Genomic DNA, 17,177 nt, shown 5'->3' with positions numbered 1-17,177 from the left:
AGTCCCATGGCTGGTGGGTGCTGCTGGAAAACTCAAATTCAGGCCTTCAGGCCCATGTCCTCTTCTCAAGCGAGACCACCTGCTTGAGAAGTGATTCTAGCTCCTCCTCATCAAAGAACAGCCCAGAGAGGTGCAGTGACTCATTTGGGGTCACACAGCTGATTATTGGCACACCTGGGGCAAGAGACCCACTTCTGTGCTTTTTTTGTCCCTGGCCTGTTTCTTCTGGCCCTTGGCTGGGGGCTCAGCTCAGGCCGTCCTCAGACTCAGACAGTCTCATCAGCAGATGCTGTCCGCTCACAGGGCCTCCCTGTGGCAGCTGCGCCAGGCTGGCGGTCGTGCCGGCTCACTCACTCTTCCCACACTTACTCACTGAGACATATATATGCACAGCTCTACCATTTGGCTTTAGTGATTGCTCCACAGTGGGTGAAATTGGCTTGAAATAAATGTCTCCTCTGCCTTCCTCCCTCAGGGTGATTTTTTCCTCATATCCACTTTGTGGAATGGTCCAGAGTCTGGCGGGCGCCTGTTCTGTCTAGATATGTCCTTTTTGATGCAAAGATGTTGCCACGGCTACTGCTGTTTCTTGAGAGCCGTGCAGAAGTGGTAGCAGAATTCCACAACTTGCTGTCCCTTCCCAGTTCCCATCGCGGGGGCTCCATGTGCAAAGCCTAAAATTAAGGAGGTCTAGGAGTGCTCTCACTTTTTAAGCTGTTAGAGTATTTTCTGGATGGAGCCCAGAATAGGATGGGGCATTGCTTATACCTGGGGTACAAACCACTGTTCTGCCTTGCTGGGGAACTGGCCTGTTGTGTAATAAAATAAACTCCACATCCTCTAAGGTAGGGGAGGCGCAGGGGGATCATGTGCTTAATTCTTGATCCCCAAGCTCACCTTTCCTATTCAGATCTCTTGCCAGTTATTGCCACCGATCCCCCCACCAACCCAACACACACAATGCTTGCCCTAAGGGTGGGGAGTGAGGAGTAGGGCTTATCCCCTTTTGAGGCCTATCCCCAGTCTCTCCCTAGATTCCTCAAAGCACAGCTGAGGCACAATCGGCTCATTTAAAGATGATGTTAGGCCAAGGGATGACAGGAGGGAAATACACATGGGATATTGTGACCTAACATGGTTCAGGAGGTCTGGCATCCTCATCTGCAGCCCATCTCCTGAGGTCAGAGCCAAAGGGACCTTCGGGGCCACCTAGTTCCTTCTCAGCCAGGTTCAGGAGAGAATCCTGCCCTCATGCCCTAATGTGACCACTGCACGTAGCAGATTGACTTTTCTCTTGTGCATCTAGGATGTACCATCCTTGGGAGAACTGAGAAAATTGTCCATTAATCCTCTTCTGGGTGCTGTGGTTCAGGTGGGAGAAACCCTGGCTGACAGAGGCTTCCTCTCAGCTAACAGAGGACAGTGAAGCACCAAGCAGGCAGCCTCCTACCCAAGGTCACACAGCCAGCCCAAGCTTGTCTTCTGAGTTTCAAGCCAGTCGTTTTCTCTTTTCTCACAATAGCATTAACATCCTCCCCTCCGCTGCTCCAATCTCGTGAGCATGGAGGAAGCTCTGATCCAAAGAGATGAGCCTATCCCTGTCTCTCTCTCTCTCTCTCTCTCTCTCTCTCTCACACACACACACACACACACACACACACACACACACACACACACACCCCTGAGTCTGCAGGACAGAGACACAGAGACATCCCAGAAGCTTGGCATTGGACAAGCCGGTAGTCCTGAATTTGTGTCTAGGTCATCCACGTGAGCCTGCATTTCGCCACCTGCAAGAGGAGATCATAATGCCTACTTGATGGAGTTACTGGAAGGACTGAAACTGGCCATGTACCAAGGCTGGCACCTGGCACAGTGCAAGGTCTTGGGAACCATCCATTTTTCCTTTGCCCTGGTGCTCAGTAAGGTGCACAGTGGCTGATGAGTGAACAGCACACTCAGTGTTCAACCGAGTCTACGTCTAGGTTCTAATCCAACAGGGAATATTCACAGAGCATTCTTAGTAAGGGCTCGCAAGTCCCCGAATATGGCATTTGTACCCAATACCCGGCTGAGCTCAGACTTCCAGGCCCGCTTCCTGCCAGCTGTGCACACTCAGGCCCACAGATGCCTGCTCTCCCAAGACTGCCAGGTTGGCCTCCCACCGGCCTCACTCCCCACCCCATTCCTTTTTCTTTCTCCTCTTTCTCTCTTCACACAGCCAAACATACCTGTGTCAGAGGCCTCCCATGGCTTAGCAAGCTTCTGGCTTGCCTCCCGTTCTTCCTACCCTATTGAGTCCCTGTATGTATTACGGCAAATTTAGAAATTTGTGGGCACACCACAGAATTAGAACATTGGGGAAGCATGGTTTGGACTTGGTGCAAGCGTCCTGCTTTCTACATAGGGTGATTCAGTGTATTGAGGGTTAGTACCTCACGGGCCCAGGCCTGCCTGGGGAGGGAACAGAAAGCAACTGAGAGAAGCTGGAGTCAGGCGGGAAACCTGCCCCTGCCTCCATTTTGCCTCCAAGAATAAGAAATGGGTGGTTCACATTTCTGAATTTCCTACTGAGTTGGAAGATATGCAGAAAAAACCTTTCTGTAGTTCCAACACCTGTTACCAAAACGCTTTTGCAATTGTGCCCTTTTCCTTTCCTGCCCAGGGAAGTGGAGTACGATGAATAGGATCAAATCTCTCTGGATTTATCAGGATTTTGTGTGACTTCAGGATCATTGTTCCTAAAGGCCTGTCCTTGTTCAGGAGTGGGTATGAAGGGAGGGAAATTAAGCTGAATAAGTTATCAGAAGCTAGCCCTAAAAGCTGCTTTTCAGGAGAGGGGAAGAAAAAACCGCACTGGCTTTGGTTGAAATGCGCCGGTGAGGACTGAGCCTGACTGGCACCGGGGAGTGTGATCGGCTGTTTTGGCCACCTTTCAATTAACTGAAGGCTCCAGTTAATTGGGGTTTGGCTACATTTTCTCTTGACACTGGTGCTCAGGGTGGCCTGTGCCCTGCTGGGCCTGACTTAGTGACATGGCTCAAGTCCCCCTGACTTCCTCCTCATAACCTGCCTTGCCTCTCTGAAGCCTAAATGCCTTGGTCGGCATTCTTCCACGGAACCCTCAGAAGAAACTACGCTGACATGTTAAGCTTTTTAATTTAGCACACACAGTGCGTATATGCCCCCAGACAAAACAGAATTGATTGATAATTCTCTTAATGGAAGCACAGGCTTCAGTTGCTCCAGAAATAGATCGTTACCTCGGCCACCTTTTGTAATTTTCTCCCTCCCATTTTTTTTTTTTTTTTACCCCACTGTGGTCTAAAAATATGATGTTTCATTTCATCCTTCTTTCACAATCCACTAAATGCCAGGGCATTTCTTTTCAGACCTTTAATTTATAGCATGTTTGTTCAGTTTCACTTCATTAATTAATACTCTTCCCAGGCTCCCATGACAGAGTCTTTGTGTAATGCTCTCTTACAGTAAGCAGGTGCTTTTATCCTTAATGAACAATTTCCTGGAAAACACTGAAATAAACAACGACTAATCAGGCCAGGCACACAGTGACTCTGGGACTTATGTACCATTTTCCAAATTAAACCTGGGGAGATGAGGGACAGATTTTGATCGGCCACAGTACTGTTTTTTAGTGGGTCTTTCCTTTGGGAGGGCATATAGGGTGCTCAAGTTCTGGAAGGTGGGTGAGCTTCTTGCTCCTCCAGGAAATTAGAGTTCAGAGGAATTGTTTGATTGCAAATGCATGTGGCTGTGAGATGGTTGTCAGACACAGCCTAGGCCAGAAATGCAGCCAAATTGGCCTCTGGTCCAGACTTGGAATCATCACTAGCTTAGACTGCAAGTCAGCAGGGCCTGGGCTGGGCCAAATTGCAAACTTACTGAAATTCACCTTCAGTTCCTTTCTTCCCTTCTGGCAGACTTGCCCCACCCCCGGGAGGCAGTCCTTATCAGGCCCAGGACCCTAATAGACTCATTCCCCCTGTGCACCCCCAGTAGTATCTGTACTGCACCCCATACGCCCCATCAGAGAGGACAATGCCAAACCCAGCCATGCTGATATTTTCCCTGGGGCTATGCTGTTCACAGGCCCTTCTCATAACCTGTGTCTCTTTGGCATCTCAACCTTGGGAGTCAGGTTTATTACTAACCCCATTTTGCAGAAGAGGAAGCTGGGAGCCCCGGAGGTTAAATGACCATCCTCAGGCCATGCAGTTGGTAAGAGGCAGAGCTGGGATTAGGACTCAGAAACCTCCTGAGATTCCAGGGCTCCCTGTGCTTGCTGTTCCAGGGAGGAGCAGAGCCAGTGTGAGAGCAGAGGAGGGAGGTGAAGTGCCGGCCGTGACCCGACCGGGCTGCAAGCCAGAAGTTATCAGTGTCATGGACAAGAGCCTCAATAAATTGCTTTAAAAATCTGAATACCTGACTCATTTATTATTCTGAATACAGCTGACAAAATCGTGCTTTATCCATCTATTTTTCTGTGTCGTGAGATCATTTTGGGTCTTTGAAACGGCATAATGTTTTTCATCATTGCATGAGTGTACCATCACAGCGTGGACACATGCCACACCATTGTGATAGCAATCTCGCCGCAGCCAGATGGCTTCAAGGGCTGCCTGGGAGGCTCCCCTAAGTGGCCTGTGTCCCTAGGGGTAGCAGGTTTAGGGCTCAAGTCCTCTGTGAACCCCTGCTCTTTGGGAAAATGTGCCCCAAGGAGCAGAGGGGGAGAATCTGGGCCTGGAGGAGGGTAAGCTGTGGAGGAGTTGCCTGTAGGGCCCTCCCTTTTTTGTTTTCAAAATGAAGGTGGCTTTATTGTGGTTAAAAAATTTTTTTAAGACGGGATCTTGCCATCTCACGCAGGTTGGATCTCACCCAGTGGCACAATCATAGCTCACTGTAGCCTCAAACTCCGAGGCTTAAAACATCCTCTTGCCTCAGCCTCTTGAGTAGCTGGGACTGCAGGCGTGCATCACCGTGCCTGGCTGGTTTTTGAAATCTGAAAATTGAGACCTGCTCATACTGAAAATATATAGAGAAGAAAGTAAGTTGGTTAGGCAGAGTGGCTCATGCCTGTAATCCCAGCATTTTGGGAGGCTGAGGCTGGAGGATCACTTGAGTCCAGGAGTTCCAGACCAGTCTGGGCAACAGTGAGACCTCGTCTCTAAGAGAAAAAAAAAAAGCCAGGTGTTGTAGTGTGAGCCTGTGGTCCCAGCTACTAGGAAGGCTGAGGTGGGAGGCTCTCTTAAGCCCAGGGAGGTCAAAGCTGCAGTGAGCTATGACCGTGCCACCGCACTCCAGCCTGGATGACAGAGATGCTGTCTCAAAAAAAAAAAAAAAAGAAAGAAAGTCACCCAAAATATCATCATCCAGACATCTTTGTTAACATTTTTAACATACTCCGAACATCTTCCTGTCCTTCCTCCCTCACTGTTGGCACACGCACACCGTATGCCCGTGCACACACAGTTTATATAAATTTGATCATAATGTTCATGCTGCTTTGTAACCTGCGTTTTTCACATAATAAGACTTTAGGGTCATCTTCCCATGTCGGTGAATTTACACATAATAATCTTAAAATATCTTTGCTTTTCTGACTATAGTGATGATAATGCTCATTGTAAGAAATACTAATGTAACAAAAATGTTTGACTTAGAAAGCACAAATCTTCCATCCCTTCCCCAAAAGATGACCAATATTATTAATGCTCTGGTGTATGGGCTTCCATACTTTTCCACATCAATATTTGTAATGATCGCATAATAGTTTGTTATATAGACATGGTGGAATTTATTTAGCAAAGGCCCCATTCATGGGCATTTAGGTTGCTTCAGTGCTGTGGCAAGCATCTCTCTTTGTCTCTTTCTTTTTGGAGACAGAGTCTGGCTGTCACCCAGGCTGGAGAGGATGTGCACGTCTCACTGCAGCCTCAACCTCCTGGGCTCAAGTGATCCTCCCACCTCAACCTCCCTAGTAGCTAGGACTACATGCATAGACCACCATGCCTGGCTATTTTTTTTTTTCCTGTATTGTTTGTAGAGACGGGATCTCATTATGTTGCACAGGCTGGTCTCGAACTCCTAACCTCAAGTGATCTGCCTGCCTTGGCCTCCCAAAGTGCTGGGATTACAGGCCTGAGCCACTGTGCCTGGCTCAAATATCTCTTTATCAAGAGAGAATGCAACAAACGTTCTTGAACCTGTCTTTGGCCCCGGCCAGTTTTTAAACATGAAATGGCAGAAATGGAATGCTGGGTTAAAGATATATGTTAAAACATGTTTATCTATATTGACAACCTTTTTTTTTAGAACATGTGTAGGGCACTTCAAACTTTGAGACAATTGGTTTCTGGCTTCAGAATCCCCTGGCCCAGGTCAGTTGGGAAGGTTCTCTAAGGAAACCTGGAGAGGCTACCCTTGTCTGATGCCCATGTCTGTGGGCTGACAGCCAGGCTCTTCTGTTTATCTCCAGACTCAGGGGGTCTATTGACTGGGGAGACGTGGTCCCTGAGGTGTGGCGGGAGAGATCCTGTCCTAGTGTGGGCTCTTGGCTGGAAGGGAGCACACGAAAGAGGCCCATCTTCAAAGGGTGCCGAAGATTGGACAGAGAGGCGGGTAGCAACTAAGGATCCTGACCATGACAACAATACTGATCTCCGCGTGTCACCACTGGGCTGCAGTTTGCAGGGCACCACCTGCATTACCTGTTTAATCCTCACAAGAAACTGTTGTTCTCTCACCCTTCCTATTTGTAAAAGAGGAAAAGGAGGCTCAGGGCAGTTAAATGAGTTTTCCAGGATCAAAGACTAGAATCCATTTCTACTGCCTCCTCTGCATTATCTCCCTGCAGCTGGGAGATGGTGCAGACCTGAAGTGCAGGGGTGAAGAGGGAGGAGAAGATGAGGAGGGGAAGGGCAGGGAAGGGTGATACTTCATAGGTAAGCTTACAGAGTTGGAAGGGCCCAAGAGATGATGTAGTCTGACTCCAGCCCTGTGCACCAGCAGAGTGAAACTCAGAGAGGTTAAGCAACCTTTCCTGGGTCACACAGCAAGGTAGTGACTTAGGAGGCAGAGGGGAACTGGTACTGACTTTGAATTCAATAGGAAAGACCCAAGGGCAGGGGAAGTATGGCTCTCTGAGCCCCGACTGGATGGAGTTGGGAGACTGGATGAGCTTGTGAAAGGTTCTCTCCCTTCAGAGGCAGCCCTGATCAAGAGTGGATCCAGAGGCATCTAGAATGGAGATGGGCCAGACTCAACACACAGGGGATCTGCTGGGACATTAGCATCAATCCCTGCAAAGGCCTCTGATTTCCCATCACACTGGCCCGAGGCTTCCTGCAGGGAGAGGCCTCTTCCTGCAGGGAGGGGCCTCGGTGCTTTGAATTAAGCCACATCCTGGGTCTACTACCCTCTCCTAGCCATTCCCACCTCCCCTCAAGCAAGTGTTCAGGGGCTTGGGGCAGGGCCCCGCCTGAGTCTTCTCTGTGTCACAGTGACTGATGAGCATTCAATAATGTTTGCTGAGGGGATGGATGAAAGATGAGATCTGCCTTGATAATTGTACAGTTAAGACTAATCCAGGGGTCTCCCAAAACATACAGCCATGCCTAGATTCTCCAGCAGAGTATTTTTCTGTCATTGTCTTTTTTTTCTTCCAGTTCCTTAGAAATTCTAAAAGTACAGAGTTAGAAGAGTCTTTGAGGTGAAGGATGTGGATGGGAAGGAAAGTTCATTGGGTACCATCTATGTGCCAGACCTTGGGCCAACCACGTTACCTGCATTCTCATTTACTATCTTAACAGCCCTTGAAGTTGGTCTTCCCTAATATGCAAGATGTGAAACACTCAGCCCTGGAGCAGCTAAATGACTCTACTGGGTTATACAGCCAGGAAGGCAAGGGCAGGATTCGAACCCAAGTCAGGTGGACTCCACCATTCCCTTCACATGAAGACTGCAACCAAGTTTTCGTGTGTCTTTGAGCAAGTCACCTCCCTTTCAGGGAACAGTTTCCCCTCCTAGAGGATGAGGTGTTGGACTCTTTCTGCTCCCAGGTTTGTCTCGGCGCCAGTTCTGACACCATGTGGCTTGCTGTCCAGCCCATCATCCTCACAGCTCAGCTCCCGTGAGAGAGGCTTGGCCTTCCAGGGGTTCTCGAGGGCTCCCTCCCTCAGCGCCCTCCTCCCCGCTGGGCCCCTGTAGCTGCACCTTGTTGTTTAAGGAATGTTTTCTTTAAGGGGGCAGGAATGGGGACAAATCCCCATGGAGCTGAAGGGCCCTGGGAGGCTGACTTGTTTCAGAGGTTTTGTGGATGTCACCATGATTTAATGCAGGGCATGAGGGACACCTACAGTTATGAGAACTCCATAGCCCTGGGAGGAGGTGGGAGAGGGTGGCTGAGAAGGCCAGGAGTGGGCAGATTGCGGGTGGGGAGGGGCCAGGCAGGCGTCCAGGTTGGTCAGGCCAGCTGAATGTGTCCTGATTTGCAAAGAAATGGAAAGATGGAGATAATTGCTTTGTGAGAAATGGAATGGCCTAAGAACATAGATAAGTTTTCTCCCTTCATCTTTGAGGGGCTGGAGGCTGGGGGTGCAGACGCTGCCTGCTTGGGAGTTGGGGCGGGCAGGAGGCGGTTTGAGGGCCCAGAATTCAGAGGCTGTGCCTGTTGTGGGAGGGAGGCTGGTGCTTTATTAGTTTGGCGGTTTCTACTGCTCTGCTCCAGGGTAGGCTGTGATTTCTCTCTGGGCCTGACTGATGTCAGGGCCACTTGCTCTCTGCTGGGCTTGAGAGTGCAGGGGACAGGACAATCTCTTGACCCTGATTAATGGTGGCTGCAACCCTCATGGTACCATTTTCAGGATTTGCAGCCCGAGGTTTCCCAGGCAAGGAGAAAGCAGAATTTATCAGGGTCGTGGAGCAGGGACTTGGAGGCGGACATTTAACTTGTCTCAGGAGGTGACTCCAATCCCCGCTGATTTATCCCGGGGGGCAGGCACCTGGCAGAGACTCCACATTGGCGCTGAGAATTTTTGCTGTGCTCCTGCAGTCAGGGAATCACTCTTTAGGAGATTAAGAGCTGTGGATTTATTTTTAAAACTTTTTTTCTTTTTTTTTTTAAGTACAGGAAGATTAGAAAGCATTCAACATAAACCCAACGCCTGGTGGGATTGCTGCAGGGCAGGAGGCTTCATCAAGGCAAAGGACGAAGCTTCTTAATTATGAGGGCTGATCCAACTCCTCTTTTCATCTCGCACTAATCAGGCCCTAGCAAGGCCAGTAAATAGAGAGGGCTGGGGACTGGGAGCCAGCTGAGAGAGCCAGGGCAGAGGAAGGGGAAGGCCACTAGACGGGGTGATAACCTTGGCATTTGCCCCATTGTGTGCAAACTTGGCTTTTTGTTTTATTCAGAAAAAAGTAGAGAAGTGTGTGTGTATCTTCTATAATTAGAAGATAGAAAGCTCTCTCTCCACCCACATGCCGGGAGAAATGTGAGGCGTTTGCTTTATCAGCTCCAGTTTGGGGTTTGCTTCTGCTGCTTCCCAGACCTGAAAGCGCCTTTTCATGAGGCGTCTGGAACACCCAGTCCCCAACTGCAGCTTGAGCTACTGCCTGTGCTTCAATGCCTGCCTTGTGCTGGTGTGGGGAGCAGACATGCGCTGGTGCTGATGGGGTGGTCCAGGCAGGAGTCTTTGAATTGCTCTCAGGATGTCCTGGGTGCCCACTGTACAGTATCTGATGCCACCAGATTGGTGTCTCTGCAAATGCAATGTTAACACAACACGGAATGCCTTGTGCAGTGTGACCTGCTGTTGGGATGGGTCTTTGGTGTCCTCTCTCGGGACAGACACAAGCAATGTGGCTGATCCTGAGGCTTGGGATGGTTGAGAGGTTGGGGTGGAGGTTGGCTGCAGAGTCCGTAATCAGTTGACAAAGATGTCTTGAGCTGCTGTATGTGCAGGCAATGCTCTTGGGGCTGGGGACATAGCTGTGAACACAAGAGATGGAAACCCCTGCCCTCATGAAGTATATGTTCTAGTGGCATGGTACAAGGGGAAGGAAATAATCCTTAGGTCCTAGGGTCCAGAGGGAAGAGCCAAGGCCATATCTAAGTGGTAAATATAGGAGGGGAGAAATTTCCAAAGTGGTAACACCTGTTCAGCAGTATAGGCACGGTACATGGCACCTGTGTTGTCCCTCCCCAGAGTTCAAGACAGACATTACTAATCAATCCTGGCATGCTTTCCCACTCAGCCCCTCTTCCTCAGCACAGCATTCTAAACAGCCACTATAATAGATCCCCATTGTTGTGGGAGTGGGAACTTCCCTGGGCCCACAAAATAGTGTCTGACTGCTGCCACTCCTGCCGCCAGTGCAAATATGTTGAGAAGCAAAGGATCACGGGAAGATGGACTGGGATTGACAGAGAGCATGCTGTAGGCATGTGGGCCAGGCTCCAGGCTCCAGCGTCCGAGATTTAGGCACAGTCAGGAGGATGAAGCCAGTGGTGGAAGTGAAGCAGGTGGGGTAGGATTTTTGCACAGATGGACCTTAAGGCTGTAACAGCTGATCCCAGGGCAGAGGCCACCTGTCTGTCTGCCTTCTGCCCCAATTTATGCATCTTGGATAATGTGAGCAACTAATGTCTGGCCAGGTGTGTGCTGCCACCAGAGAGAGAGAGACTGGCCTCCACAGGTGCTGGTGCTAGTGATGGCAGGGTCCTAGGCAGAGGCAGGGGCCTCCAGAGGATGCTGCCATCTCTAAGATCTGCTCGGCCAGCAAAGCCAATCCAGGCCAGAGCAGAAGCCCTGGACAGGAGGAGGGATCCTTTGCTATGATGCCAGTGTCCCTTAAGCAACCTGGCGGCATTTTCCTTTAACACCAGGTGCCAGGCATAAGAGGCCCTTGAGTGTTAGAATAGACAAGTGCATGCAGACTCTCAGGACATAGCTTGACATGCACCAGGACTTTCTTCAGACTTGGTGTTGAGGGAGGGGAGCAGAGTTTCCTAAGCCGCTATCATCAGGAACACCGCTCTTAGAGCTGTGTCACTGGGAAGAGTTCCATGGGAAATATTGGGTGAAACAAAAAGTCAAATGGTCTCTTTATTTTGGGTCTTCTCAGAGTCTAAGCTATGCTAAAATGCTTAGACTGAATATTTAGGATGAGGACATAGCGAGCAGCATTTCCTGAGCTTATTCACCCTTGGAGACCTTTGTCTGAGAGATTTCTATCAATGTCTCATGGGACTAGTGTTCCACAGAACCCAGCTGTAGAGAATGCCCTCCAGAGGTGCCCATGCTGCCCACCACTGTACTGCAGTGCAAGCTCTCCGCTGTCTGGTTCCTCCAAAGTTCCTGCACATTCCTGCCTCCACACACTGCTTGGGCTGGACCTGACCCAGAAATGCCCTTTCTCTAGCCTCCACCTTTGCATACGCCATCCAGTCCAAGTCCCACCCACCCCACAAAGGCTTTCACAGCTCCGCCAGTGGGACTTAATCACTTGCTGCTTTGAGCGTCCTCAAGTGCACTGCAGCTGATGGCATCTTACTTCTTTGTGTCCTCCACAGCACGGCCCAGGCCCGGGCAGGTGGTGCACCAAGAGTGCTCAGTTTGGGCCATGGCCCGTGGGTGGCCATGTGGGCTGACAACACCCTGTCTGCAGGTGTGAGAGGTACGCCTCCTGGGCACTTTCTCTTCCCTTTATCCGCCCTGCCCAGTCCATCAAGGTTTGTAAAGCAGCCATGGGGCCCGATAAGGAAAGAAAATTTTCCACCTCTGCAACTTCCTCTGCTCCCTAATATGTAGACAGCTGGACCAGAGGGAAGAGAACCAGCAGATCTGTTTACATGGACTCTTCCCCTGAAGTGAAACCAGGGGCATTTTCTTATTTAATTATTAATGCCCTAAATCAGATGGTGCCCAATATGTTAACCTCTGTCACTCCAAATGGAGTCGGCCTAATAATCACTGCAGCATGATTGATTTTCCCTCAGTCATCTCATAAGCATATGTCTTTGGGATCTGTCCTCAGAGAGATCCCGGGAAAGTCCCATTAAAGTTAATGGGGATGAGTTGCCCCCATGTGGTGATGGCTTCTTTCTTCGCTGCGCCTGAGTGAAGTATCGGAGACAAGGAGAATTTCCTTCCTTCCTTCCTTCCTTCCTTCCTTCCTTCCTTCCTTCCTCCCTCCCTCCCTCTCTCTTTCTTTCTTTTTCTTTCCTTCTTCCCCTCTCCCTTCCTTTCCTTTCCTTTTCCTTCCTTCCTTTCTCTTTCTTTCTTTCTTTTCTTTTTTTCCTTTTCTTCTTTCTTTCCTTTCCTTTCCCTCTCTCTCTTTCTTTTCATGAGGATTTTAAAATCTCACAAATTACAGCAATGATCCAAGTTACCTCTCTCTCCCATCACATGGGTCAAAAGGGACCAGAGGAACAATCTTCTCCTGTCCAGCTGGCCTCATCTTTTGATACTCTTGGTGTATAAGTTTGAAGATGCTGTCAGGAGGTTCTCTCGGGAGAATGCTGGAGATTATAGGAGTGGCCCAAGTAATGAGTCAGGGCCACAGAGAGAATCAAGACAAGGCAAGGCATCCCCTACAGCTGGCATTCAGACTCCATGCCTTCTGGAACTCTGTGTCCCATTGTTTATTTCTTTATTTGATGCCTGATTAGCCCAAACCCCACTTGGAAGAAGATGCTTGTTCCACTTTTGACTCTCCACATAGCTGAATGCCATGTCCTGGGCAGGCTCTTTCTCCGCTCTAGGTTGAATCTCCCAGAGGAGAATGGATTGAAATGATCGCTGAGCTCCTCTGCAGCCCTGGCATTGCACAGACTCCAGTTTGTGTGGAGTCTTCTGAGGTGCTCACTGGGTCTCTGGGGATGGGGGAGTGGGCTGGGGGGATTGGGTGGGGAGCTCTGAGCAGCTGTGCTTTGCATACTCCTGGACTCTGCACATTGAGCAGAAACACCAGAATCGCTCCCCTCTTTCTGATTTTCAGAATGCATTCATTTGAAATCTGGCTAAATCTGCATTTTAGTCACATGATTTCCAGATCTCAAACAGAAACACCTCATTAATCATTAACTTAGACCCCCACAGTTATACAGAATTGGTGACAATTTGTTTATCTTTGAAGGAGCTGCTGAGAAAGAGTTTAACAAGGAAATTATTGTGGAGCGAAGGAGAGTGTTTAACCTTTCAGAAGAAAGGCACTCCATTTAGCTTCCCTGAGGGTACAAATGGGGGTGTGTGCAAAATACATGCCGGCTTTTATCTGTTCTCCTAAGTAGGTTGAGCGCTTCCTCATCTGCGAACCCAGGGCCAGCGGGATAGATCCCCAACCATTTCAAGCCTGTGACCCCTTTCCAATGTCAAAATATTTTCTATGACACCCCCACCCCCAGTTATTAGAAGTTGTAATTTTTAGTGTTGCTGATTAAGAAGAAAAGCTACTCTGAATTCAGTAAAGCTTTTAAATAAATCATGACAGCATCTATGTACACATGAAAAATAGTTCTGTCTTTCTGAGTCGCAGCGTTCATTCAGCCTACAGATGATGTTTGGGTGCGTATGATTTCCAGCTCCTCTGCACCCTTCAAGGTCAGCGACCCACCAGGTTGCAACCCTTGGACTGGAAGTTCTCTGAGGCAGGAGGACCACAGAGTCCTGGAGTGCCAGGACAGGAAGGAACCTCAGGAGGCATTTCAGCCACTCCCACTGGAAAGGTTGTCTCCCCTCTGTGAGGACCCCCTTGTTGGGGATCCCAATTTAGTGAAGCAAGGGAGTTGGCATCCCACGTAGGCACATACCTGCCATAGGCTGTCACTTCAGGGACCTGGATGAAAGCCTGCAAACTGATTCCTTACGGTCCCTTACCAGGTGGTCTAGGCCTGGCATCCCTCAGTGGGAATGGCATGTGACGACTGCATCACTCTGGGCAGAAGTAGCTGATACCCCATAGGAGACAGAAGAAGCAAGATCCAGTCTTCCATGGCTTGTGGGCCCAGAGCTCAGGGTTTTCTTGACTCATTTCCCCCCAGGTCCACACCAGACATCTTTTTTCTCTTTCTTCTTGGCAGGAGGGAGTAGGGAAAGGAAGTAGATGGGCAAAGAGTGTCAATGATGAGGGATAAGGGAATGGGGAGGGCATTCCCTTTAAAGCAGTCCAGATCTGGGGTCCCTGGGTCCAAGGATGGGCCCAGGGGCCTGAGGACACCCTGCAATTATAGCCGATTTTGCACTTGTGGGCATTTTCCTGGAGAGAACATCTATACCTTTCACTGGATTCTCAGAGCAGTCCCTGAGTCAAAAATCATTCAGAACCCCTGGCCTAGAATTTGGACTTTTTCCTGACTCAGGCTTCCCACTCTCCTGTTACTCAGAACCGGTGAACTGTTACAGCGTTAGTCAAAGCCTGCAAGGTGAAATATCAAATGCTCGTTACCCACGACGATGGGAAACTAAGTAGTTGCCAGGAACATGGTCTGATCACAGACGCAGCCTCCTTTGTTCTCCTGTGCAGGGCCCGGGATGGCGCTCTCCCTGACGGGGCTCATTGCCTTCTCCTTCCTGCAAGCCACCCTTGCCCTGAACCCCGAGGACCCCAACGTGTGCAGCCACTGGGAGAGGTAAGGTGTGGGCCTCAGATGGCCAGGCACTCTCTGGGGGATCACCCTGGGCATGGCAGTAGGGGACAGAGGCAGTCAGGAGATGCAGGAGCTGCCCTCTAAGGGTCTACAGCCTGGCTGGGGAGATGGCCCAGATGCTGAGAGACAGGACAGAGATGTGTAGATTCTGTCTGGAAGGTCAGGGTGGAGGCAACTCACATTAACTTCAGTTACTAGCACTTCCCAGCCATTGCACAGATGAGAAAGTAGAGACCCAGAGGGGCTCAGTCCCTGTCCACAGCCAGATGGGGTGCAGTAAGTGGGGGGATGCGGACTTTGGTCCCAGGTGGCGTGCTCTCTGATGCTGTGATGCCTTTCCTGGTCTCCCAGGACTGGCAGCCACGTGGCAGCTTGGATGTGTGGCCCCAGCAGCCTGCCCTGAGGAGGACGGGTGAGGGGGTCCTACTACTTCCAGTCTGGTGGGGGCAGGGTGTTGCCGGGGAAGGGTGGCCGAAGCTGCAGCGGAAGAGCAGGCTGCATTCCAGCTGCGGCACTAGGTCCTGGGGGAATGGGCCGGATCCCTGCAGACGGCCTGACTTTGAAGCACAAGGTTAAAGTATTGATTTTGGTGAGCAGAAAGACAGTGACCAGAGACCCAATCAGGAAAAAACCAAATTAAACCCCGGAATTGATTGGCCATGCTGACCAGGATGACTTTGCCACTTACATGTTAATAAATCAAATGAATAAAATTAAGATGAGGGCCCTATGGGAGAAGTGAATGGTAGAAGAAGAAAGGTGGGGGACTCGGAGGGGGGGGTCCGTGCTTCATGCCCATGAGGGTGGATAGCCCAGCCCTAGGGCAGGGAAAGGCACTTCAGCCAGGCAGGACCTGGCTCTGGGGTAGCCTGGACACTTGTGGGTCAGGAAGGATCAGCTGGGAGGCAGAGGGACAGTGCCTGCACTTGTGTGATCCCTGGAGACCAGATCCTGTGCGTGGTGTCCCAACAAAGTTGAGGATGGAGCAAAAGGCAGTACTGTGGTGTGTCCCTTTTTGGTGAAGTGGGAAGAAAACAAGATCCGTGATGAGAAGACCTCAGTTCATTCCAGTCTGGATTTTTCCACCTCTAAGCTGTGTGACTCTGAGGAAGTCTCTGAACGGCTCTGAGCCTACTTCCACCTCTGTAAAGTGGGGAGAATCATTATCCTTGCCTCACAGGCTCATTGGAGGATCAAGGGCAGCCATTTCACAAAAGTGCTTTGAGGGCCATAAGCGTCAGTTACTGTCTTTTCTTGTTGACAACTGTGGCTTTGCAGGAACTGGTTATCATGGACCTTAGTGCACATCAGACTCACGGGAGGTGCATAGAAAAAGTCTCCTGGGGCCTATGCCGGAGATGCTGATTCAATATTGCATTTTTCATAAGCTTTCTACGTGATTCTGAGGTTACTCAGGCCCCTTGCCCATTCTGGCTTTGGTGAATTTAAACCTTTATTTCCCAGTGGGTCAGAGAGGTATCGGGAAGAGCCCCACGTTATTCTGTGGGTTTTGGACTCCAGCCTCAGAGGACCCCTTTCATCCCTCTGGTCCTGTTAAGACACAGCTGCTTCCTGCTACTGTCTCTGCTGCGTCACAGCCCCTCGAGTGCCTCCTTTGCAGCTGCTCACCTCTGCCTGCCCTAGTGGCTCTATCCGGAGTCCCTCTCTTCCAGGGAGCATCCCCCACAGGGAGGGCCCCCTCTGACTTCTCTCTCTGTCTGAGCCCCACTTGTACTCACTAATTTTGTATACCTGCCCAACATGAATACATTTGGAATGTGAAAATATTCTGAACTGAGCTGAACTGAGCTGGCATTTCAGGCTTCTTAGGCTATCAGCCAAGGTTACAGCCTGGATGGGAAGACAAGGAGTGAAACCTAACAGCTGGAATGAGTTCTGGGGACTCTCTGGGCTTCTCTGGCCCCAAGGGGGAAGCCTTGTGGGCGATGCCTGGTGACACCAGGTGCTTTCTTCTTCTCAGTCTTTCCAGCTGAGCTCCATTGCTAAGTTATATGTGGATGGATCTAGCCTGTGTTGTTCCAGAAACACACCCCGGTCCCTGGAGACCGCTTAGGGAGAATTTCTCAGCTGGATTAGTGCTTCTGGCGGCTCCTCATTAATTATGCCCCTCCACCATAAAACCCAGCGTAAAGACCTCTCCCGGCTAGTAAAGCCTGGCTCTCCAAGATTAATCTGGCCCCTCATTAGCATGTTGGCAAATGAGCAGTGTTAAGCCACCCAGCCATGAAACCAGGGGTACACACTTCGGGTCAGAGAACTTGGAGTTGGTACGAGGCCTGGTTGCCAGACTCATTCAGCCCAGGGCATCCTGCAAAGCCTGGTCCCTGCCCTGTGACTGCCCCCTCCAGCCCTCTGCTGGGCTTCTCTCTGGGCATCCTAGGTCTATGTTAGGGCTGAAAAGGGAGGCTGGACCTCAAAGTGCTTAACAAAGGTGGGGAATCCATTCTGTGTGCTGGTCTTGCTCCCTCTCTCCCCACCTTGGTCAGGG

At 50.2% G+C, this 17,177-nt stretch overlaps 1 protein-coding gene across 5 annotated transcripts in view; it reads left to right on the top strand.

Annotated features, from left to right (window-relative positions):
• The window catches only part of MEGF11 (multiple EGF like domains 11), a 389,675-nt gene that overhangs the window by 130,042 nt on the left and 242,456 nt on the right, over positions 1 to 17,177 (top strand). For all 5 annotated transcript variants that reach the window (XM_063698633.1, XM_055362651.2, XM_055362646.2 and 2 more), the window contains exon 2: positions 14,545 to 14,650. In XM_063698633.1, coding sequence (XP_063554703.1) covers positions 14,553 to 14,650 — 98 coding nt within the window. In that variant the 5' untranslated portion in view covers positions 14,545 to 14,552. The remainder of the gene's footprint in view (positions 1 to 14,544; positions 14,651 to 17,177) is intronic.

The sequence above is a fragment of the Gorilla gorilla genome, chromosome 16 (genome assembly GCF_029281585.2).
Source record: "Gorilla gorilla gorilla isolate KB3781 chromosome 16, NHGRI_mGorGor1-v2.1_pri, whole genome shotgun sequence".
Lineage (NCBI taxonomy): Eukaryota > Metazoa > Chordata > Mammalia > Primates > Hominidae > Gorilla > Gorilla gorilla.
The sequence above is the reverse complement of the archived record's forward strand: the minus strand, read 5'-3'. Positions and strand labels throughout refer to the sequence as shown.